Here is a 25255-nt window from a genome sequence, read left to right as displayed (position 1 = left end):
TCTCTCTCTCTCTCTCTCTCTCTCTCTCTCTCTCTCTCTCTCTCTCTCTCTCTCTCTCTCTCTCTCTCTCTCTCTCTCTCTCTCTCTCTCTCTCTCTCTCTCTCTCTCTCTCTCTCTCCACACACCTCTCTCTCTCTCTCTCCACACACCCTCTCTCTCTCTCTCTCTCTCTCTCTCTCTCTCTCTCCACACACCTCTCTCTCTCTCTCTCTCTCTCTCTCTCTCTCTCCACACACCTCTCTCTCTCTCTCTCTCTCTCTCTCTCCACACACCTCTCTCTCTCTCTCTCCACACACCTCTCTCTCTCTCTCTCCACACACCTCTCTCTCTCTCTCTCCACACACCTCTCTCTCGCGCTCTCTCTCTCTCCACACACCTCTCTCTCTCTCTCTCTCCACACACCTCTCTCTCTCTCTCTCCACACACCTCTCTCTCGCTCTCTCGCGCTCTCTCGCGCTCTCTCGCGCTCTCTCGCGCTCTCTCGCGCTCTCTCGCGCTCTCTCGCGCTCTCTCGCGCTCTCTCGCGCTCTCTCGCGCTCTCTCGCGCTCTCTCGCGCTCTCTCGCGCTCTCTCGCGCTCTCTCGCGCTCTCTCGCGCTCTCTCGCGCTCTCTCGCGCTCTCTCTACCTCTCTCTCTCTCTCTCCACACCTCTCTCTCTCCACACCTCTCTCTCTACCTCTCTCTCCACACCTCTCTCTCTCCACACCTCTCTCTCTCTCTCTCTCTCCACACCTCTCTCTCTCCACACCTCTCTCTCTCCACACCTCTCTCTCTCTCTCTCTCTTTCTCTCTCTCCACACACCTCTCTCTCTCTACCTCTAAGTGGCTGCCGGAGCCTGATAGCACTGCTTGTCCTTTCAATAAAAAAAATAAGCATTGACATAGCCAATGGGTCTCGCCTTTGGGGCCTTATAAGTGTTTAACTATGCGACAGTTAATGTTGTTGCACCAAGGATAGTGTGCTGCATAACTAAATACTTATAAGGTCCCAAAAGCGAGACCTATTGGCTATGCCACTGCTTGTCAACTTAGGAAGGAGTGAGAACGTTAAAGGGTGGTCCCTCAGCTTCCCAAAAACATTGTAATCATACACTGGAATGGGGTAACCCTAAATGATGCGGGTATCTTTTTAAACTATTTATTAATCTTATTGTTTTTATTGTGTACTTTTATGGTTTTATTTCTATAAACCGAATAAAGATTTTGATTGATTGATGCATGAATGTTGTTTGTTCCCCAAGCGAGTGGGCGGTATACGAGTGCAACAGCAGGACAAAAACCTTGTGGAGAGAGGGACTGCTTTAGGGGGCTTTTTAGAACAAGCATTTGCAATGCAATAGGTCTCGCATTTTAAGCTTTTGGCATTGCAAATGACAATGCCTTTTATTGATCTGTTTTCAAAACCAACACAAAGATAAAAGGTTTGTCATTTTACAATGCCAGTAGCTCAAATACTCGCAAATGCGAGACCTATTGCATTGCAAATGCTTGTTAAGACAACTGGTTTTTTGTTGTGTCAGTGATCCTAGATACTTTATTTAAATAGGTATCTGGTTGGTTTGAGGAGAGACACAAGTAAGCTTTTCCAAATGCTGATCCTCTAATTTGTTCATATAGCTCCAATGTGGTGTAAAAATGCTTTAGTTTCAAATGTGTTTGCTGTGGAGCTTAAAATGTGGTCTTCTGTCTACACCAGATATCCTGAATCAAAAAACCTTGCTGACGTGAATAAGATAGAATACTTAACACATTCCCTCACGATGGAGTAGCCTAGGTATTGCATATTGAGCTCCAAGGATACAAACACACATACATATATGTTTTCCATGAAGTGACTGATATTTGAACTAACACAGCACTGGGCCATTTCCCAGTAAGAGGGAATACACTTAAACATTTAGTTTAGATATACAGTTTGCTACCTGGTAAGAGTGGTTTTGTTGGTGGTATATTCTTGGATGCGATGATGAAAGTACTGGAGAGGCAATGCCATAGCAAATACCTCACCCATTTCACACACAGGTTAGTTGGAATAACAGTAATCCCTGCAAAATACCCTGTTGGGAGTCAACTGGAATGGTATTCCATCATGTAAGGCACACTGAAATCAAATGTGTTTCAAGCACTTTTCCCCCTTTTGAAAGAAGAAACTGCTCCATAATCAGAGAAAACGTGAAATTGGATTCTTTAATTTCTTAATTCAACATGTTCTCCATTTTGGAGGGGAAAAAACAGTGATGCCCTATAATTGAAGTGGAGATACCAGCAAGAATCGTTAACTCTAGAATCTCTCTATTTAATTATAAAGCATGTGTAATAACTCCCCAAGCCTTGGAGATGCCTCCTTTATGTGCAGCTGGCTTGGTGATGCATGCTATTCTTACTTACAATGAATATGTAAATGCTGCTCCGCATTTATTGGGTCCTAACACTAATTTATACCAGATTTAGGGCCCTAGCAAAGGTAGTTAATCATTTCTGGCATTTGGTATTGTTAGATATATGCAGTATAACCTCCCCACAACCATTCTGCCATAAGCCCACAGTGAAAGAGATAGCTCAGCTAACAGTATTATCATTGGCTCTTTGAGAAACATCTGCTGGCTAATAATGGCAAAGCAGGAATGCCCAAGTGTACCATTGTTGTCTCCTGGTCCTGATAAGTGAGTTATTCTATTGTAGAGGGACCATTTGAATTATGGTTAAATGGGAAAATACACAGTAATGCTGAGAAGTGTATGTTCGAGGCATATGAGCTGCAGATTGTACACTTTTGCATAGATCACCATCTGGTGTTGGGCTCGGCGGTTTGTATGTTGTTTTTGTCTTCAAAGAAGTCTTTGTAGTCACTAGGTTGGTGACTCCTCCTTCAATCGACAGTGCGCATGGGCATTAGCTCAATCGTTAAGATTGTTTTTTCCCGCCATCAGGTTTGGATGTGACTTGCTGCGCTCCGGGTCGGTGTCCTTATCGAACCCCCTTTCAACGCGCAATCACTGCTAACCAACGGTATTGTCTCGATCGTGTACCCTTCGATGCGCACCCTCGACGACGGCCTACCCGCGCCGGTAACGACTGACATCGATGGACCGGACTACCTTTAAGAAATGTCCCCAGTGTGGCGCTAAATTCCCACACTCTGACCTCCACTCCGTCTGTAATCTGTGCCTCTCTCCAGAACAAAAATACACATGGCCACTAATACTTTACCAGCATCTTCACCGCCTCCACCAATTAACCCTAATAAACTGATTTCTCCAGCACATTCTCCACAACCAGAGGATAGTGACGATGCACATGGGGATGGGCAAGAAGATGATAATATAATACCACTAGACACTGAGGATCCTGATGAGCCACCACAGGATCCAGACCCATGGCTTGACTGTAGTACTGATCCAGATTTACATAATGATCATGATTTCTACCCCTCAAAACCCTCTCCACCAGATGACAATGTGGGTTTTGACCAACTAATAAATAGGGCCGCAACATACCATGGAGTCAAACTACACTCAGACCCTGTAGAAGAGGATTTCCTTCTAGAAACCTTTGACCAGCCACAAAAATCATCCCATGTCTTGCCAATGCTGTAAGGTCTTCTTAGACACGCTCCTGAAGTGTTGAAAGACCCGGTTAGAGCTAGGGTGCTTAACCCCAGAGTAGATAAAAAATACAAGGCAGCTCCCACCAACCCCATATATATTAAGGGTCAACTTCCTTTAGACTCCCTGGTCGTAGCTAATGCACGCAAAATGGCAAATTTTCAGGGCGCAGGTGACACTCCACTTCCTGACAAAGAATCCAAATTATGAGACGCATCAGGCAAACGCATGGCGTCTCAAGCTGCCAACTATTGGAAAATATCCAACACACAAGCCCTCTTTAAAGGTATGACAGGGCTCACTATGATGAGCTGGAAAAGCTCATTCAACACTTACCTCAACAATATAAAGATAAAGCCAATGACCTTATACAGGAAGGCAAACTGATCACTAACATATCCATCAAATGCGTGCTTGATGCAGCAGAACCGCGTCCTGCGCAGTAAATACTAACGTTTTGCTACGCAGACATGCCTGGCTCAGGATATCTGGCTTTAAACAAGAAGTGCAAAACAGTATCCTTAATCAGCCTTTTGACCTTGAGCACCTCTTTGGCCCTGTAGTGGACACATCTTTGGAGAAGATAAAAAAGGACACAGAGACTGCCAAGTCCATGGGAGCCCTGCAGTCAACCTCCACTAGAGGCTGCTTTCGACGCTCCTTTTATAGAGCAGGATCGAAAACAAATACACCAGAACACCCGTCCTCATCCTACAAAAGTCCCAACCAGGGCTCTTTTTCCAGAGGATACTCTAGAGGAGGTTCACGGGGTAACAACAACAAGGGCAGAGGCAGAGGTAATAACACCCGCAGCTCCCCTAACACCAAACAGTGACTTCCCTGCTCTCCCCCCCCCCCCCGATCATCCTAACTCCTGTCAGGGAACGCCTCTCACAGTTCCTGCCTGTCTGGAATTCCATCACAACAAACAAGTGGGTAAGACAAATTATCCAGTATGGTTATTGCCTGGAACTCACTTCTACCCCTCCCAACATTCCTCCCAAACAGCGTCCAATGTCATCAGAACACCTGACACTTCTCCGACAAGAGGTTCTTGCACTATTGCAAAAACATGCAATAGTGCCAGTTCCCTTGCCTCATCGAGGCACAGGGATCTATTCCCTTTATTTTCTAATTCCAAAAAAAGGATGGCTCTCCCAGGCCCATACTGGACCTCAGACCACTCAACTTCTACATCCAATCGAACCGCTTCCACATGGTTACTTTACAACAAGTGCTTCCACTACTTCAGCAAGGCGACTTTCTCTCCACCCTAGATCTAAAGGACACCTACTTCCATATTCCCATTCATCCCGCTCATAGGAAATATCTCAGGTTTGTGGTAGATGGTCGACACTACCTATTCAAAGTTCTACCATTCGGGGTCACCACGGCACCCAGAGTTTTCACCAAGTGCCTTGCAGTGGTTGCAGCCCATTTAAGACGACCGCACATTCATGTCTTCCCTTATCTGGACGACTGGCTCCATAAAAGCAAAATCCCACAACAGCTGTGTTCAACACACGCTCCGCACAATACAACGGCTTCACAGTCTGGGATTCAGCATAAATATGGGCAAATCCCACCTCCAACCGTCCAGAATACAACAATACCTAGGAGCTACAATAAACACTTCCACAGCCCTAGCATATCCCAACCCAGTCAGGATAAGTGCTATACAAGTGCTAGTCCAAACATTTCAGCCACAACACTCACTACCAGCACGAGTGTTCATGCAATTAATAGTTATGATGGCCTCTTGCATTTTTCTCTTCCTCATGCAAGACTACGAATGTGTCCATTACAAGAGTGTTTAGCATGTCAGTGGAACCAGGCTCAAGGTCAGCTAACAGATCTGGTGTTGGTGGACGACCGCACACATCGCTCTCTACAATGGTGGAACACACACAACCTTTCCAAAGGGCGGTCGTTCCTCGAGCCAGTTCCACAGACAGTGCTAACAACAGACGCATCGCTCACTGGCTGGGGAGCTCATCTTCAAAACCATACCATTCAGTGTATCTAAACCCCGCAACAAAAACTATTTCACATCAACTACCTGGAATTGTTTGCAATCTTCCTATCATTGAAATCTTTTCAACTACTTCTTCTAGGCAAAACTGTCCTGATCTGTACAGACATGACAGCAATGTATTACATACAGAAGCAAGGGGGGGACACACTCCCTGCAGCTCTCACACCTAGCTCAGAGCATATGGAGATGAACCATTCCGCAAAAGATATACCTACTTACAGAACATCTCCCAGGCATACACAATCAGATTGCAGATCAGCTCAGCCGTCAAGCACAGCAGATCCATGAATGGGAACTTCATCCTCAAGTTCTTCTTCCACTCTTTTGCATGTGGGGACACCCAGAAATAGATCTTTTTGCCACACATCAAAACGCAAAATTCCCAAACTTCGCATCCAGATACCCACACCCATTGTCCCAAGACAATGCGATATGGATGAATTGGTCAGGCAAATTTGCCTATGCTTTTCCGCCTCTCCCACTCATTCTGTTAGTGGTTCGGAACCTCAAACAACATTCCCTCACAATGATCCTAGTTGCTCCAACATGGACAAGGCAACCATGGTTCACAACTCTGTTGGAGCTATCAGTAGGTCCACGTCAAAAACTACACCTCTCTCCCAAACTTCTTACTCAGAACCATGGCGAGATAAGACACCCAGATCCCAATCAACTCAACCTTGTGGTCTGGCACCTGAAATCTTAGAGTTCGGCTATCTCAATCTCCCACCAGAATGTATGAACGTTATTAGAGAAGCTAGGCGCCCTACAACAAGGGCATGCTGTGCAGCAAAATGGAAGCAGTTCATCATTTATTGCACGCACAACAAGATCAACCCACCAGATGCTTCCATTCAGAACATCATCTGTTACCTCTTGCATCTACAACAATGTAACCTAGCGTATACATCTATTAGGTTACATCTAGCTGCCATAGCCGCCTACCTACAAAACAGACAACACTTGTCTTTGTTTCGAGTTCCTGCTATCAAAGCTTTTCTGGAAGGACTTAAAAGAATAATTCCACCAAGAGCTCCACCCTCTCAGGTGTGGAACCTTAATGTAGTCCTTACCCGACTAATGGGTCCACCTTTTGAACATCTCCACAAATGCGAACTACAGTTCCTCACTTGGAAAGTAGCCTTTCTGATTGCTATCAAATCTCTCAGAAGAGTCGGTGAACTCCAGGCATTAACCATACAAGAACCATTTTTAAAAATCCATCATAATAAAGTGGTTCTTAGGACTAATCCAACATTTTTACCCAAAGTAGTATCTGCCTTCCACCTAAACCAGTCTGTTGAACTCCCAGTGTTTTTTCCTCAACCAGACTCGGTGGCAGAACGAGCTCTACACACCTTAGTTGTTAAAAGAGCAATACAACTTTTTGTGGCTTTCTCCCCACCTCATAAAGGTAATCCTATATCCAAGACCGGTATTGCGAGGTGGATTGTAAAATGCATACAAATATGGTACATCAAAGCCAAACCCACATTAAGCATTCCCCCTAGAGCTCACTCTACACGCAAAACTTGGGGCTTCTATGGCATTCTTAGGGAATATTCCCCTAGATGACCTATGCAAAGCTGCAACTTGGGCTACACCACACACCATCACAAAACACTATTGTGTAGATGTGCAGGCAAAATAACACGCTAGTGTGGACCAGGCTGTATTAAGAACACTATTTCAAACTACTGCAACCGATACAGGTAGCCACCGCTAAAGAGGTAACTGCTGTAGTCTATGCAAAAGTGTACAATCTGCAGCTCATATGCCTTGAACGGAAAATGCTACTTGCCAGTATGCATCTGATTTTGGCATGTAGAGCTGCAGAGTTGTACACGCCCACCTGCCTCCCCGGATACCTCTATCTGTTCCAGTATTATCTTACTTAGATACATTACGCATGGACATCTTTCTACTTCTCACTACTCCATCTAACCCTACGTGGGAAAAACAATCTAACAATGGAGCCGATGCCCATGCGCACTGTCGACCGAAGGAGGAGTCACCAACCTCGTGACTACAAAGACGACTTTGAAGACAAAAACAACATGCAAACATCCGAGCCCAACACCAGATGGCAATCTATGCAAAAGTGTACAACTCTGCAGCTCTACATGCCTAGAACAGATGCATACTGGTAAGTAGCATTTTCCTTCTACAGAGTGCTCTTTTTATTCCTTGATTCCTTTTTTACATCTGTACGACTTCATACATTTTACTCCCTGTATGTCTAGTTCCTTTTTTAGGTCTCATCTGAGCCAGCGCATGTGCTGGTCTGGCGGGACATTTAGTGAGTGGGGCTTTAGAAATCCGACCACAAGCTTTTGTGGCCTAAAGCTTGCGGCTACGCGTGTGTGCACTCGCACAGCCGCCATCTGCCTTTCCTATCTCTTCCTCATTTCCTCGTCATGGCTCATTAACTCTCTCATCATGGCTTATGCAGCTCTACCTGGCATCTCTCACGACTCTGATGTTTCTGTCCCCCCTAATTAGCTGCCTGCAGCAAAGCCCTTATCAGCTCCTAGCAGACTGCAGGCCGGGCACCCTTTTCGTAGCAGAAATCTCTGACACGCACGAGGAGCTCCTATTGCCACAAAGGACTGTTGCTTCCAGTACCCTAAATAACTTTTTTTTTTTTATCAATTCTGTTTATTAAACATGAAAAAAAAGGTCATGCGATACAAATAATCGGTTTGTACATTTACAGGGAACAGAATCTACCCAGGCATTGGTGTGTTTCATTTCGCTATAAGAGTTACATCAACAACCCTAAATAACTATTAACTGGCACTAAAGCATACAATTAGAGAAGAGCCAGCTCACTGTCCGCGCTCTGTCAGTAATACACAGTGTTTTATAATATGTGTAAAATTTATGCTGAGCCACACAGTAACACCATAAAATGCAGAAATAAAATAATTTGCCCTCATCATTTTAGTAACCTGCTTCTATTTACAGTCCATGTTTATGTTAGTACTTTTATTTCAGCTTTAAAGCATCCTAAAGGTGCGTTCAGCACAGCTTCTTTACAGAGTAGAACATTCTGCATGTGAACGTGCACCAGTTTTGTCCTTATGTGATGCTGGAGGACACTAGAGATCATAGAGTTGCTGGCATGCTGGAAAATAATAGCATTATGTCCTGCCCTACTGATGTATCTGAAACACCTTCAGGTTGGGGCAGATTAGAACAGATACAGGTGTCTCAGGTGCATGACTAGGTCAGCCACAGTCCACTGGACCTTTCACAAGCATAAATCTTGTACGCAAGTTAGCAGCTTGAGCTATATTTGATGATGGGTCAGTGGCATTATCAACAGCCCTTTACAAACTTGAGTCAACAGAACCAACTACTATCCTTAATGACTTTAATATCTGGGTTTACAAATTACTTGGATCAGACTGCAAATTTTTTACTTTACACTAACATATGCTGCCTCAAAATAGTTAACTGCTGAAATAAAACAGGTACACAGATGTCATGACACTGGATCTATTGCCTTTTAGCTACAGAGATCTACATTCCACCGTAAAAATTGAAACCTCTTCAGCCTATTCAGGTTCTCTTGCATCAATCAGCGCCACCACAGCATCACTCCGCGCCACCACAGCATCACTCCGCGCCACCACAGCATCACTCCGCGCCACTACAGCATCACTCCGCGCCACTACAGCATCACTCCGCGCCACTACAGCATCACTCCGCGCCACTACAGCATCACTCCGCGCCACTACAGCATCACTCCGCGCCACTACAGCATCACTCCGCGCCACTACAGCATCACTCCGCGCCACTACAGCATCACTCCGCGCCACTACGGCATCCATCCGCGCCAGCACGGCATCACTGAGGTCCACCACGGCATCACTGAGGTCCACCACGGCATCACTGAGGTCCACCACGGCATCACTGAGGTCCACCACGGCATCACTGAGGTCCACCACGGCATCACTGAGGTGCACCACGGCATCACTCGGGGGCACCACGGCATCACTCGGGGGCACCACGGCATCACTCGGGGGCACCACGGCATCACTCGGGGGCACCACGGCATCACTCGGGGGCACCACGGCATCACTCGGGGGCACCACGGCATCACTCGGGGGCACCACGGCATCACTCGGGGGCACCACGGCATCACTCGGGGGCACCACGGCATCACTCGGGGGCACCACGGCATCACTCGGGGGCACCACGGCATCACTCGGGGGCACCACGGCATCACTCGGGGGCACCACGGCATCACTCGGGGGCCAGCACAGCATCACTCGGGGGCCAGCACAGCATCACTTAGTGCTTCTTACCCTTTTTAATTGCAACTTCTCAACATGATGCACAGCAGCCACACTTCTCTACAGCACAGCTTAGAAACACTGGCAAAGTCAATAGCTCTACCTAAACACTTATAAGGCCCCCCAATGCATAGCCAATAGGTCTCGCCTTTGGGACATTATAAGCGTTTAGTTATCCAGCACAATATCATTCATTAAACAACATCAAGTGTTGCATGGCTAATCACTTATAAGGTCCCAAAAGCGAGACCTATTGGCTATACCAATGCTTGTCGTAAAGATTCCACCAGGTCTTCCATTTCTTCAGCAAGTTCAGACTTTCTGGGAATTCTACCCTGCATGTGTTGCTAAATATAAAAACACATATTTGAGACTAATGCTTCATTGCATACATTGGCCCTTTTCTACGATCTTGTGTTAGATTAAGTGCAAAAGAAGCTTAGAAAGACTCCTGAGAGGTCTGTATTACCCAAAAAAGGTACTTTGTATGACCAGATTTTCCTCCTTTTTATTTTTTAAGGCTTCACTCACCCCTGTGAAATCTGGAGAGTGTAAAGAGGAAGAAAGACCAAAGCCAAAGGACCAAATAACTTCAAGCCTTCTTGAGAGCTGGAATAAGGGAGAAGGGCTGGGCTATGAAGGAATTGGACTGGGCATTGGCCTTCGGGGAGCCATCCGATTGCCGTCTTTCAAGGTAAAATTTAGAAGGAAAATGGTCTTGATATAGCATGTATGCTTTTATTTCGTCTGCAAGTCGTGTTTATTCATAAAGTCCAATGCAAAATATATTTGGACTGGTCAGCAAGGGGTGAAAAACGTTCTGTCATGTATAACTAGTATTCAGAGACAAGTAAGCACATTGGTCTGGTACTTCTGGCTAATTGGCTATAGGCTTGGGGAGTTCTCAAGTATATAGGCTGCACGTTGTTTTCCAAAATGATCATAATACAGGTTTTGTAGCGTGAATCCTTTCTGGATTCACTATGATGTGCATTATTCCGCCATCTAGTGGTTGGGTCCGGAATTGTAGTATATATATATATTTTTTTTGCTGGTGGGCATCGATGACGTAGTACCATTTGGCATCTCTCTGTGACGTCGACGGACTTCCTCCGGAAGCCCCACCTTTGGTAGCCATCTTCAGATTCTTTTTTCCGCCGTTGGGTCTGGATTGATACGGAGAAGCTCCCGAGTTGGAGAAGAAGAATCGTGGAAAACAGAGCAAAATCGTCAGAACAGAACACCGGGATCTTACATCTCCACCAGTAACTCGACAACAACCACAGTTCGACGAGAAGAGGAAAATCTAGAACTTCGTCGACCGGAGAATACGCATGCAGGGGGCTCCCTGGGCGTGGTAATGGACAAGACGCCATTCAAGTTTTGCAAGAACTGCCACCACAAACACGCACAGAAGGACCAGCACCCAGTCTGTATCCTGTGCCTGCCACTGGATCATCGGAGCGACGACTGCAACGCCTGCTCTGTCCTTACCCCGAAGACGTTGAGGGTAAGGGAAAGACAGCGACGCACAAACTACAATATGCAAGGCCAAGGACCACCTCCATCACTGCGAGACCTGGGCCTCTCCAGCGAGGAGGAAGACCATATCGCCGAAGGACCAGAAGGCGACGAGGACACAGACGTGTTGGTCGTTGAAGTCGAGAAGAAGACTTCAAAGGAGGTAAGAGGGTTGTCAAACTCGAAAAAAACCTAGAAGAGTCTCGAAAATCAGACTCTAGACGACAGAAAGGATCATCTGAGTCGAAGCACTCGACGACCGTAGCTGCATACAATCAAAAGCAAACCGTAGGATCCTTCGATAAGGAGTCCGGAGCGGCAAAGGTTCTCGAAAAAACCAAGACGTCGTAGGACAGTTTGGAAAATGTCGCCTCGGCATCGAAAAAAGAGACCGAAGCAAACCTCGACAACTGCCCCGGCGTCGTCAGTCTAGAAACGAAAAGCGTATAATCTCTGCGCCGAAACACATGAGGTCCAGATTGAGAAGAAAAGGCTTGAAGCCGAAATGGCGAATATCCTCCAGCGCAAAAAAGACTTCGACGAAAGCTTGAAGCAATACAAGATACCGCCGAGATCAATGGAAATCAAAACACAAAGGGTTGCCGAAGATCCCATACCACCTAGAACACCTGAAATAATCGAGGAAGAAGAGGAAGATTCCTACTTTTCGGGGAAGATGCCGAACAGGACGAACAAGCATACGCAGAATCGTCAAACTCGGAGACTCAAGAGCTCCAATGGCAAGACCTTGACGCAGAGTCGCCCAAAGAGTCTGTTGAGTCGTATCCTTCTAGGCCATCACCACCTGATGACATTGGCATGTACAATCAGGTAATAAAGAAGGCGGCAGAAACTTATGGGATTCAGCTAGAGGAAGAGAAACCTCAAGCCTGTTTTTTATTGAAAGCACTGATGCCTAAACAATCTAGGAACCAATTCCTACCAATGCTGCCTAGTGTCTTAGACCAGGGGAAAGAAGCATTCAAGGAGCCTGCTGTTTACAAGGCCATCACACCAAGAGCCGAGGAAAAAATATAAACACTCCTCAAAAGACCCTTTATACATTAGGGGATCAGTACCAGCTGACTCTATCATTGCCCCAACAGCAAGAAAAAGGGCCAATGTGCCCACCACAGTGGGGCCACCTCCAGACAAAGAAAGTAAAAGGATGGACCTCGTAGGAAGGAAAAAGGAGATAGCTGCTGCAAATCAGTGGCGCATTGCAAACTCAAATGCTCTGTTCAACAGCCATGCATACCAGCACTGGGAGGAGGTAGGGGAGCTGTTACAAATCCTACCAGAACAGTTCCAGAAAAGGACAAGCCACCTGGTGGAAGTGGGCAAAAACATTGCTAACACATGTTTGAAGTCAGCCCTTTGATGCGGCCGAAACATCAAGCAGGCAAATGATGATTGGCATAAAAGAAAGAAACGCATGACTTAGAATATCAGGCTTCAAGCCAGAAGTGCAGAGCAACATAATTAATTCTCCATTCAATGGCAAACAATTGTTTGGAATGGTGGTTGATGACAAACTAAATCAACTAAAAAAAGGACAACGAAACCGCAAGGTCCATGGGAGCCCTGCAGTTCAGAGGTATGCGTAGAGGCACACCATTAAGAAGGCCAGCAGGGAGAGGTACACAACAACCTACCACCTCACACCAAGGGTTCCAGCAAAAATATCAGGCTAGGAACCAGAGCACACAACAGGGACAGCAACAAGGCTGGCTATTTCAAGGAAGAGGGTCCTTTCGAGGGCGTCCCTGTGGCAGAGGTCCGCCACAAAGGGGTGGACAACAAACATCTAGCAAGTGACTGCACACGCAGAGGGGTACTCTCACAAAAACCAACAGTGACCGTACAAACAAACAAAAAGACAAACTTACAGGTTCTCCAACATACCACTCTAGTAGGAGGCAGACTAACACTTTTTCAACAAAAATGGAAATAAATAACCACAGACGAGTGGATTCTGAACATAATACAGTATGGGTATTGTATAGAGCTAACAAGACAGCCTCCGCACAACCGGCCAAGAGAAAAGACGCATTCAAAAGAAGAACTATGTCACCTGGTCAAAGAGGTGAAAGAACTTCAGAAAAAACATGCAATAGAGTGTGTACAGCACAAGGAAAAGAACAGCGGAGTATATTCAACATACTTCTTAATTCTAAAGGTGGACGGATCATTACGGCCTATATTAGACCTATGATTTCTAAACAAATTTGTCATAACGCAAAGATTCAAAATGATTACACTACAAGAAGTGTTACCTCCGTTGCAGAGGGGAGATTACCTGGCAACAATAGACTTACAAGATACATATCTATACTTCTGTAGTAGGGGATCTCTGTGTATAGTCATAATCTAGTGAATAGTCCCGCCCATGTGCGTGGACCCCGGAGCAATAAAAAATAATCTCTAAAGGTGACAAATCATGCAGACCTGCATACACCTTTAAGAGAGAATTTAATTTAAAGACAGATAATGCAGCCTATACCCACAGGCTACACTGTCCAGTACTTCAACTAGAATTCCACCAACAGCACTGCCTGACCAGCTTTTCTCCACATAGGAAAAAACCCTGCCTCTACCAGCAAAAGCCACTGGAATGATAGAGAGGAAGGAATGGACAGACAAGCCCCATAGGCTGCCATTATGTGGCTGAGAACAGGATACTGTGCCTTTAAGAAAACTTTCCAGATTTCCAGAATTTTCCAGTACCCCAGAATGCCCAGCAGGTCCCTTTTACTTTCAGTTCTTTTTCCGGCTCCTGCTAGCCGGACCCTGGAGCATTGAGCTCTCCCTTTTCAAGGGTTATTGGTTATTTTACAAGTGTTAGAAAGCCCTTTTTCCTTCTGGTGTTATCAGAATGACTGGCTTGTTCGACAAGTGTCCTGATTGTGGAAGAAAAAAGGCGAAGTCAGACACACACAGGGTGTGCATAGTCTGCCTTCCCCAGTCCCACGTGCCTGAGGAGTGCGAGATCTGCAGATCTTTTTCAGCCAGGACCCTGAGAGAGAGGAAGAAGATCAGGCTCCAGGTCCTGGAGGACAGAAAGCTGAAGGCACGAGGTGGGTCTGGAGGGGCTGATTCTGCCCATGCTGAGGCCTCTGGGGGGCTCCCCAGGGGCAGGAAGACCAGCAAGCGTCCCCTCTCCCCGTCGACGTCGAGGGCGTCGACGACGGCGTGGAGGGGGATGACTACGGTCTGTTCGCCATCTCCCCAGGGCTCTGGGGAGAAGGGCGTCGACGATCGACGTCGAGGGAGCTGAACAGGTCGCCGTCGACGACATCGGCATCTTCTGCGACGTCGCCGTCGAGCCATCGACGGCGAGATCAGGCCCGGCGTCGGCGCTCGCCGTCGAAGGGGGAGCGCCGCTCGCCGTCGGCGAAGAGGCGACGGTCGCCGTCGAGACGATCGGCGTCGAGAAGACGATCGGCGTCGAGAAGGCGATCGGCGTCGAGAAGGCGATCGACGTCGAGAAGGCGATCGACGTCGAGAAGGCGATCGACGTCGAGAAGGCGATCGACGTCGAGAAGGCGATCGACGTCGAGAAGGCGATCGACGTCGAGAAGGCGATCGACGTCGAGAAGGCGATCGACGTCGAGAAGACGCTCGACGTCGAGAAGACGCTCGACGTCACGGAGGTCGACGTCGAGGCGGCGGTCGCCGTCGAGAAGGCGGCCGACGTCGGGGAGACGCTCGACGTCGAGGCGATCGACATCGAGACGGCGCAGGGGGAGCCCTGGCGCCAGGAGTAAGAGGGGAACGGAGTCGCTGGGATTGGGGTACTCCGTGGTGTATACACCCCTCGGAACCCTACACCATCACCACCTCCGCCGCCGCCACCACGGCCACCGACTCCTCCACCGCCACCGCCAACACCGCTGCCACCACCACTGCCACCACGGCCGGTGTCACCACCCCCACCTCCCCCTCCGCGTTCTGTACCACCTCGCACGCCGTTGGGGCCGCCTGCAGTTCCACCGAGGTCGGTCTCCCTGCCCAGGTATCCGACTCCGCCGCAGGGGACGCCGCGGCCGCGTCACCCACGGTCGCCGGGCCCGGCTAGACCGTCGGACAGGCCGAAGCCGAGGAGGTCACGCTCCCGCTCCGGCAGGAGGAGAAGGTCGCGGAGCCATAGGAGGTCGTCGTCGTCGACATCGGGACGGCGCCATAGGAGGCACAGGTCCAGGTCACGCATGCGGTCTTCGGCCAGGGACTTCTCGCCGACGCTGTCGGACTCACCGGGGACTAGGGTGTCTCCGGTGGATGATCTGGTCTCCTTCCAGGAGGTGCTGCTGCGGGGGGCAGCCAAGTTGGGCATCTCGGTGACGGTACCGACGCCCACGACGTCCGTGATATTCGAGACGCTACACAAAAAGCACCTGTCTCGCCCTCTGCTGCCTCTAGTGCCGGGACTGGTGGAACCCGCGTTGGAGTTGTTCCTCACCCCCACGGTGACGAAATCCGCTCCCTCACGGCTCATGAAAAAGTATCAGGCCCCGGACTCGGACCCGGCTTTTTTACGGATGAACCCGAAGCCGGACTCTGTCATCGTGACGGCGGCGAGGAAGCAGCATGCGACTGCTCCTTCATCGACGGTCCCGCCCGACAAGGAAAGCCGCTGGCTGGACTTGGCTGGCAGGAAGGTGTGTGGGACCGCGTCTACCACCATGAAGGCGGCAAGTGCGGGGGCACTGTTGGGGCGTTACGACCAGGCCCTGTGGGAGTCCCTCCAAAAGTATGTGGACCTGCTGCCCCGGGACCGGAAGAAGGACTTCCTGGAAACTGTGCGAGAGGGCATGCTGGTTTCGAACCAGGTCATCAGTGCGGCAGCGGATGTCTCCTTGTTGGCGGTGCACTCCTACTGTCATGGTGTTCATCAGAGGCGTCGCTCTTGGCTGCGCCTGACGTCGCTCATGCCGGAGGCTCAGCACAGAGAAGCCAACCTGCCCTTCTCGGGGGAAACCCTGTTTGGAAAACATGCGGATGATGAGATGGCCCGCATGAAGGCGGAGGCGGAGACCCTGACGGCTGTCGGGTTGGAGAAGGCCGAGAAGAAGAAGCGCCCGTTCCAGAGGCGGTTCGGGTCTACGGGCAGAGGGCGCGGGCAGGGTTCGGGACCGCAACAGCAGCAGTTCCGGAAGCCCTTCCAGAAACGCCAGAGGGGTAGAGGAGGCCAGCAGGCTGCTACCACTACCAAGGGCCCGGCCGGGTCTCGGCCCTGAGCGGCTACTTCCCCCTCAACCGTTACCCACTCCAGTGGGGGGAAGCATTCAACTTTTTCCGGCAGAGTGGAGAAAAATTACTCAGGACAAGTGGGTGCTGAATATTGTTTGTAATGGATACAGTCTTCGGTTTATCAGCCCGCCTCCAGCGATTCCGCCGGTAAGCTCTCAGTTTCAGCTGCGAGAGCTCCAGGCGGAGGCAGACATCTTGTTGAGAAAGAAGGCGGTAGAAGAGGTACCTCTGTCTCAAAGGGGAAGAGGTCTGTACTCTCGGTTCTTCCTCATTCGCAAGAAGGACAAGATCGAGTTCAGGCCCATTCTGGATTTGCGACAGGCAAACAAATGGATTCGCAGAGAGAAGTTTTGCATGCTATCGTTGCATCAGATTTACCCTCAGCTGCAACGGGGAGACTGGCTCTGTGCCATAGATCTACAGGATGCGTACTTCCATGTGCCCATCGCACGGAAGCACAGGAAGTTCCTGCGATTCCAAGTCGGCGCCAATCACTATCAATACACAGTACTGCCATTCGGGCTAAAGTCTGCGCCCAGGACCTTCTCGAAGTGCATGGCAGTGGTGGCGGCACACCTGCGGAGGAACAAGGCGTTTGTCTACCCGTATCTGGACGATTGGCTGATCAAGGCATCATCCTTCTCGGAAGCGCAAGAACACTTCCGGTGGACGTGCGCTCTCTTGCACAAGCTGGGGTTACACGTCAACATGTCCAATTCGGTCCCGACTCCGGTCCAGTGCATACAGTACCTGGGAGCCTCCATCGATACACGGTCAGCAAGCGTGTCTCCTTCGGAGGAGAGACGGTTATCACTCCTTCGGAAGGCTCAGGACCTCAGGACTGCTCCATCGACGACCGTGAGGAAGGTGTCTTCGCTGCTGGGATCGATGGCCTCCTGTATCTTCCTCACGCCTCACACACGGCTGCACATGAGACCACTGCAGGAGTGCTTGGAGGATCAGTGGGATCAGAAGACAGGTGCTTGGGACGACAAGATACGACTGTCTCTACATGCTCTTCAGTCTCTGAAGTGGTGGTGTTCGGAGGAAAACCTCCTCAGGGGGGTTCCCTTCCACAAGGACATTCCCACGAAGAGTGTCGTGACGGATGCCTCTCTCCAAGGCTGGGGAGCGCATTCCGGGGACTTGCAGATTCAAGGAAAGTGGTCCCCTTTGGAATCGACGTACCACATCAATTTCCTGGAACTCAGATCTGTCTTCCTGGCACTGAAGGCCTTCCTTCCGTCCTTCCAGACCAACTCGCTGCTGATACAGACGGACAATACAACCACTATGTATTACCTCAACAAGCAGGGGGGGTCGAGATCGCGCACTCTGTCGCAGGAGGCGCAGGCGATCTGGCACTGGCTTCTGGCCCGAGGACTGATGATTACGGCCACGCATCTGCCAGGGGTACAGAATGTTCAGGCGGGCGCACTGAGCAGGCTGATTCAGGAAAACCATGAATGGGTCATAAACGACGAAGTACTAGGAGAAGTCTTCGCAAGGTGGGGGACTCCAGACGTAGATCTGTTCGCCACCGCCGAAAACAGCAAATGCCGAGACTTCGCATCCAGGTACTACCAGCGGGGGACGCTGGGGAATGCGTTATGGTTCGATTGGTCGAACAACTTTCTGTACGCTTTTCCACCCATTCCCCTGATTCCGGCAGTGCTCATCAAGCTGTCCCAGTCCAGGGCGCAGATGATCCTGATCGCCCCGGAATGGCCCAGACAGTGGTGGTTCACGGACCTACTTCACCGGTCTCTCCTTCCTCACATACGGTTGCCGTGCAGGCCGGACCTTCTCACGAAGGTCGGGGGCGGATGGTGCACCCCAACCTCTCGTCTTTGAGTTTGGCGGCATGGCTCCTGAAATAGTGCAATATGGCCATCTGAATCTACCAGAAGATTGTATGGACATACTGAAGGAGTCTAAACGACCTTCCACTAGGACATCCTATGCCTAGAAGTGGAAGAGGTTCTGTATCTGGCGTAAGTCCAAGAACTTTGATCCTACGACATGTAAGGAAGATGTCATCCTTCCGTACCTTTTACATTTGGCGCAGTCTGGCCTTAATTTCCATTCTATTAAGGTTCATCTGGCTGCTTTGACTGCTTACAGGAAATGCCCTTCACAGACTTCCTTCTTTCAGATCCCTGTGGTCAAGGATTTTTTGGAAGGCTTGAAGAAAGTGTTTCCTCCCGTCAGACTTCCCTCGCCTTCCTGGGACTTGAATGTTGTGCTGTCCAGACTGATGAAGGAGCCTTTTGAACCCATTCACAAGGCTTCATTGCAGCACCTATCCTGGAAGGCGGCGTTCCTAGTGGCCATTACATCGGCCCGCAGGGTGAGTGAACTTCAGGCATTATGTTGTCAAGAACCTTGTACCGTATTTCATGCTGCTACGGTTGTGATGCGTACTCACCCTAGATTTCTTCCTAAGGTTATCTCTGATTTTCATGTCAACCAGACCATAACTTTGCCTACGTTCTTTCAAAATCCCTCTTCGCCAGCGGAAAGGTCTCTCCATTCCCTGGATGTTCGGAGGGTGGTGAAATTTTACCTGGATAAGACCAAGGATATTCGTAGGTCAGACCAATTGTTTGTTAATTATGGATCAGTCAGGACCGGTCTCGCGACCTCTAAGCAGTCCATTTCTCGGTGGATTGCGTCCTGCATACAATTGTGTTATCAAAAGGCTAATAAGACCTTAGGGGGTAAACCTAAGGCTCATTCCACCAGGGGCAAAGCTGCCATGACGGCTTTGCTGCGTAATGTTCCTATTGCGGAAATCTGCAAGGCGGCCACTTGGAAGTCGGTCCATACCTTTGCTGCGCATTACTGTCTGGACACGGATGCCAGGGCAGATGCTCAGGTTGGGCAGGCTTTGCTGCGAAATTTGTTCGCACAGTAGTGGTATTGTCTTGTGTGTTCTCCACCGCTGTTGTTGTGTGGGGATGGGCTTGCCATTCTATTCACTAGATTATGACTATACACAGAGATCCCCTAATACAGAAGGAGTAGTTTCTTTTCTGTAACTCCAGTTCTGTAGTAGGGGTATCTCTGTTATGGTCATAAGCGTCCGCCCTCCTCCCTGGTGGAGAGAGAATTATTCATGTGAGGAATGCTACAGGTCTGGCGTGCTATGCCTTCAAAAAGAACTGAAAGTAAAAGGGACCTGTTGGGCATTCTGGGATACTGGGAAAGTTCTGGAAATCTGGAAAGTTTTCTTAAAGGCACAGTATCCTGTTCTCAGCCACATAATGGCAGCCTATGGGGCTTGTCTGTCCATTCCTTCCTCTCTATCATTCCAGTGGCTTTTGCTGGTAGAGGCAGGGTTTTTTCCTATGTGGAGAAAAGCTGGTCAGGCAGTGCTGTTTGTGGATGTTGGTGGAATTCTAGTTGAAGTACTGGACAGTGTAGCCTGTGGGTATAGGCTGCATTATCTGTCTTTAAATTAAATTCTCTCTTAAAGGTGTATGCAGGTCTGCATGATTTGTCACCTTTAGAGATTATTTTTTATTGCTCCGGGGTCCACGCACATGGGCGGGACTATTCACTAGATTATGACCATAACAGAGATACCCCTACTACAGAACTGGAGTTACAGAAAAGAAACTACTCCATCCCAATGAACAGAAATCACAAGCGTTTCCTAAGATTTGTCATAAACAAACAACACTACCAGTTCAAAGTGCTAGCTTTCGGTCTAAAATCAGCACCAAGAATGTTCACAAAGTACCTGGCAGCAGTCGCAGCACATCTGAGAAGACAATGAATTCATGTTTACCCCTACTTAGACGACTGGCTGGTAAGAGCAAACTCGTAGAACCTATGCAAACAGCATATACAACAAGTGATGGAGACGCTAGTTCAGCTGGGATTCTCCATACACGAGGAAAAATCATCAGTAGAACCAAGACGAAAGAAGTTGTTCTTGGGCGCAGAAATAAGACGTGGTAGGGAAAGCATTCCCCAACGACAAGAGGATAACTACTCTAATAAAGGAGACTCATCTATACTAGAAGGGGCATCGTCTGACAGAGAGGACTGTGGGGAAACTACTAGGAATGATGGTCTCATGCATTCACTTAGTTCCCAACATCCGTCTGCACATGAGACCATTTCAAGAATGGCTCCAAACACAATGGTCACAAGCTACAGGGAGTTGGGAGGATCTAGTGGTTGTCACAAACAAAATTCATCAAGAGATGGCATGGTGGAACAAGGCAAATATAGCACAGGGGAGACCTTTCACACCTCCAACACCCACAGTGACCATAACAACAGATGCCTTCCTCATAGGATGGGGAGCACACATGGGCAATCTAAAGATGAGGGGATTGTGGACACCACAGGATGCGGTGAAACACATCAATATCTTGGAACTAAAAACAGTGTTCTTAGCCTTAAAAGCCTTTGTAAAAGAGCTATACGGGAAAAAGGTGTTGATACAAACAGACTACACCACAACTATGTTCTACAGCAACAAACAAGGAGGGACTCACTCTGTCACACACGAATCTAGCACAGCAGATGTGGAGATGGGCGATTCCACACGGGATAGACATGTTAGCAAAACACCTACCATGGAAGGACAATCTAGAAACGGACAGATTGAGCAGACAAACAGCAGCATCCCACGAGTGGGAACTAAACCAAACAGAAGTCCAGAAGTATTTCAAAAAGTGGGGGACCCCACAGGAAGACCTATTTGCAACATCCCAAAATGCAAAATGCCAAAACTTCGCATCCAGGCGACCCTGCAGCTGGTCCCTAGGGAATGCCCTATGGATGGACTGGTCAGGGATATTTGCGTATGCCTTTCCCCCAATACCATTGCTGAACAAAGTGATCAGCAAGTGCAGAATTATCAAGATAACAATGATTCTCATAGCACCAGAGTGGGCCAGACAGACCTGGTTCTCGGAACTAAAGGAAATTTCACAAGGGACATTGCACAAAATTCCAGGAAGAAAAGATGTGCAAACAATGCAAAACGGGAGAGTACCCAGAACCAGAGAGCTTAGGCCTAGCGGCATGGCTCCTGAAGACTTAGAATTTGCACATCTAAAACTACCCGAAAGCACAATGGCTGTTCTAAGAGAAGCTAGAAAACTGACAACAAGAAGATGTTATACAGCAAAATGGAAAAGATACACACAATGGTGTATTACAAAAGGACTGTCAACAAAGATCACAAGAGAACGAACGGTGCTCAAATTCCTCACACATTTACTACGAAGTAATTTATGCTTTACGTCACTAAAGGTACACTTAGCAGCAATTGTCGCTTACACAAGAGGGGAAACAAGAAAGAGCTTCTTCACCTCACATGTGGTCAAACGATTCATGGAAGGGGCAAAGAGAATTGCACCAAAAAGGGTACCAGCACCAACATGGAATCTGAATATCGTTCTAGCACAATTAATGAAGGCCCCTTTCGAACCACTGCACAAAGCAACGCTGCAAATGCTTACAATAAAAACTGCATTTCTAGTGGCAATAACATCACTACGTGGAGTTAGCGAATTGCAGGCACTAACTCTACAGGAGCCCTACTTTCAAATACATAGTAACCGAATTGTCATGAGGACAGATCCACAATTCATGCCAAAGGTGGTATCAAAATTCCACATAAATCAAAGTATACAGATACCATGTTTCTTTCAAAATCCAAAGGACAAAGCGGAAAGGGCCTTACACACGCTTGACGCTAGAAGAGCAGTCATGTACTACATGGAAAGAACTAAAGAATACAGGAAAACAAAGCAGTTATTTGTATCCTTCGCAAAAGGTTTTCTGGGAGGACCAGTAACCAAAAACACAATTGCAAGATGGATAGCGCAAGCTATACAACTGTGTCACAAGCACGCAGGACTGATGTTACAGGAAGCGCCTCGGGCACATTCAACAAGAAAGAAAGGAGCAACAATTGCTTTTCTGGCTAACACTCCAATCCAAGACATTTGCATGGCTGTAACATGGTCTTCAGTACACACATTCACAAAACATTACTGTGTGGACATTCAAATGAACAAGGAAGCACAAGTAGGACAACGGGTCTTACAGCATCTATTTACAAACCAAGGTTCATCTTCCACCCAGCCGCCACAAGACGAGCAAACTGCTACAAAGTCTATACACAGCATAGTGAATCCAGAAAAGATTCACTCTGCAAAACGAATAGTTTCTTACCTGTCGGTGTAGTTTTGCAGCTTGAAGAACTTTTCTGGATTCACTAGCGAACCCACCCTCCTCCACCGAGGAAGATAACCATAAGGAGGACAAATGGAAACAAAACACAGAGAAAAAAGAATCTGATGATGGCTACCAAAGGTGGGGCTTCCGGAGGAAGTCCGTCCATGTCACAGAGAGACACTAAATGGTACTACGTCATCGACGCCAACCAGCAAAATAAAAAAATATACAATAAAGTGCCCAACAACTAGATGGCGGAATAATGCACAGCATAGTGAATCCAGAAAAGTTCTTCAAGCAGCAAAACTACACCGACCGGTAAGAAACTATTTGTTCCTTTTTAGAGTTACAGCATCCTTATCCTGGGTGGCAACGGCAGAGCAGGGCCAGGGAACATATATTCCGTACTTTATATATTGAAGTGATGTACCTTAAATTCCTTGGCTTTTAAGGGTGGTTATTTTTGTAATCTCTGCATTGACTTAGAAGGGGTGCACTTAAGGGGGGTGGGGGTGTACTTTTTCTGGATGATCACAACCTGTGCTAGTTTTCATTTTATTGTAATTATTTTACGTGAGAGTCCTTCAAACAGCACACTTTTGCAACTGTTGTCCTGTTGTTTTTGATTGGATGGGAGGTAAAAAAGCCTGTTTACAGATCAGTGGTTTTATCTAGAAACTGGCAAGATTTCATGACATTTATTTAGGACTCCCTCGTCATGAGGAAGTTGTTTGCCAGTCCTAATGTTTTCAATGTGTGCACTGTGTCTGAATTGGAATAGTGATAAAGTTGTAGACTTGGCAATATAAATATCTCAGAGTTTCAAGAAGTTTTCACATGAAGTGTACATTCACACTTGCTACTAAAGCGTCCCTTGCATTTTTTTACTTCATGGTTTATGGGTTCTTATGCTAACATGCTTTAAATATGTATGCAATGGCAGGCTTGATGTTTCAAATGACAATATGGGGTATGAAACATCTTAGAAACCTAACCTGGAGATGGGGGCATTGGGGAGCTACAGCGAATAGAAGTGCTTGTGCCAGGAAAAACTATACTGTGTTTAGTTTGTGACAGTACATTTTGTTTTTAATAGGTGAAAAGGAAAGAACCACCAGAGGCTGCTTCAGGAGTAGACCAAAAAAGAATCCGTCCATCTATCTCTATTGAAGAAGATGATGAAGGTTTGCAAAGCAATTTTAGAATGTAGTCATTTTTACAAAATGTAACTCTTCACACAGCCTTACAGGAATTGCAGTCTTTTCATGACTCCTATTACCTTTTGAAGCCTGGTCTATTGCACCAGCCCTTAAATTTTCTGGCCCTTATGGTATATTTTGCTTCGTTGGAATAATTTTGTTTGAAATAAGCACGCCACCAGTATCCTATTTAGATGTTAATGTTTTAATTGACCCCAAATAAAGCAACATCACTGTGACAAGAGAAGACTTTACAATATATGACCTAGCTCTCAAGGATGTAACATTGGAAATCTACGATTGCTCACACAGATTATGTAACTTTTTATCATCTTAATAGTGTAGAAAAGGAGCCTGTAGACACAGTCCTGACTCAAGCTTGGCAAGGGGAGAGTTGAGTATTTCAGTCTCCAAGAGTACATGCAACCCTATCCCAACATTAAGAAACCATATTGTATTCTAATGTGGATCTGTCTGGAGTACAGCAGTAGAAACCATACCACAGTTTCACCCTCCTCAGTTTTGGGTACTAGGCAGTGAGCATACCAACACAATAACTGCCACCTGGTGTGACAGGCCTAGAGTAGATAATCACTAGCCGAACAATCTGCTTGGGTCTTTGTTCTTCCACAACATCCCAGCCGTACTATGGTGAGGAAAAATAATTTCCCATCATGTTTTGTTGGTAATTTTATAATTAATCCGAGAGAGGCTTGAACCCCTTCGCCTAAAAATTCCTGTTCGAGGCATATGAGCTGCAGATTACACACTGTGCATAGATCGCCACCTGGTGTTGGGCCCGGATGTTTCCAGTTGTTTTTCCTCTTGGAAAGTCTTTGGAAGTAACGAGGTATGTGACTCCTCCTTTGGATCGTATTGCGCATGGGCTTCGGCTCCATCCTCAGATTGTTTTTTCCGCCATCGGGCTCAGATGTGATCTTCGCGCTCCGGTTCCGAACAGTTTCCAGTTCTTCTATCGACGCGCAATCCTCACCCCAATTCACGGTATTGTTTTCGATCGCGATCTCCACACTCGGCGCGGCTCTCATTGATCAAGACCTTCGATTCCAGTCATTGTCGACGGCCTTCGGGCCTACGCAAGTTCCGGTTCTGGCTAATGGAAAGGACTCCCTTCAAGAA

The 25255-nt window shown here is 47.7% G+C and overlaps 1 protein-coding gene across 3 annotated transcripts in view; it reads left to right on the top strand.

The window, feature by feature from the left end:
* The window catches only part of SETD1B (SET domain containing 1B, histone lysine methyltransferase), a 476309-nt gene that overhangs the window by 190307 nt on the left and 260747 nt on the right, over window positions 1-25255 (top strand). For all 3 annotated transcript variants that reach the window (XM_085633203.1, XM_085633202.1, XM_085633201.1), the window contains exons 8-9: window positions 10462-10635; window positions 24013-24100. In XM_085633203.1, coding sequence (XP_085489329.1) covers window positions 10462-10635; window positions 24013-24100 — 262 coding nt within the window. The remainder of the gene's footprint in view (window positions 1-10461; window positions 10636-24012; window positions 24101-25255) is intronic.

Source organism: Triturus cristatus, chromosome 11, assembly GCF_964204655.1.
Source record: "Triturus cristatus chromosome 11, aTriCri1.1, whole genome shotgun sequence".
NCBI lineage: Eukaryota > Metazoa > Chordata > Amphibia > Caudata > Salamandridae > Triturus > Triturus cristatus.
The sequence above is the reverse complement of the archived record's forward strand: the minus strand, read 5'-3'. Positions and strand labels throughout refer to the sequence as shown.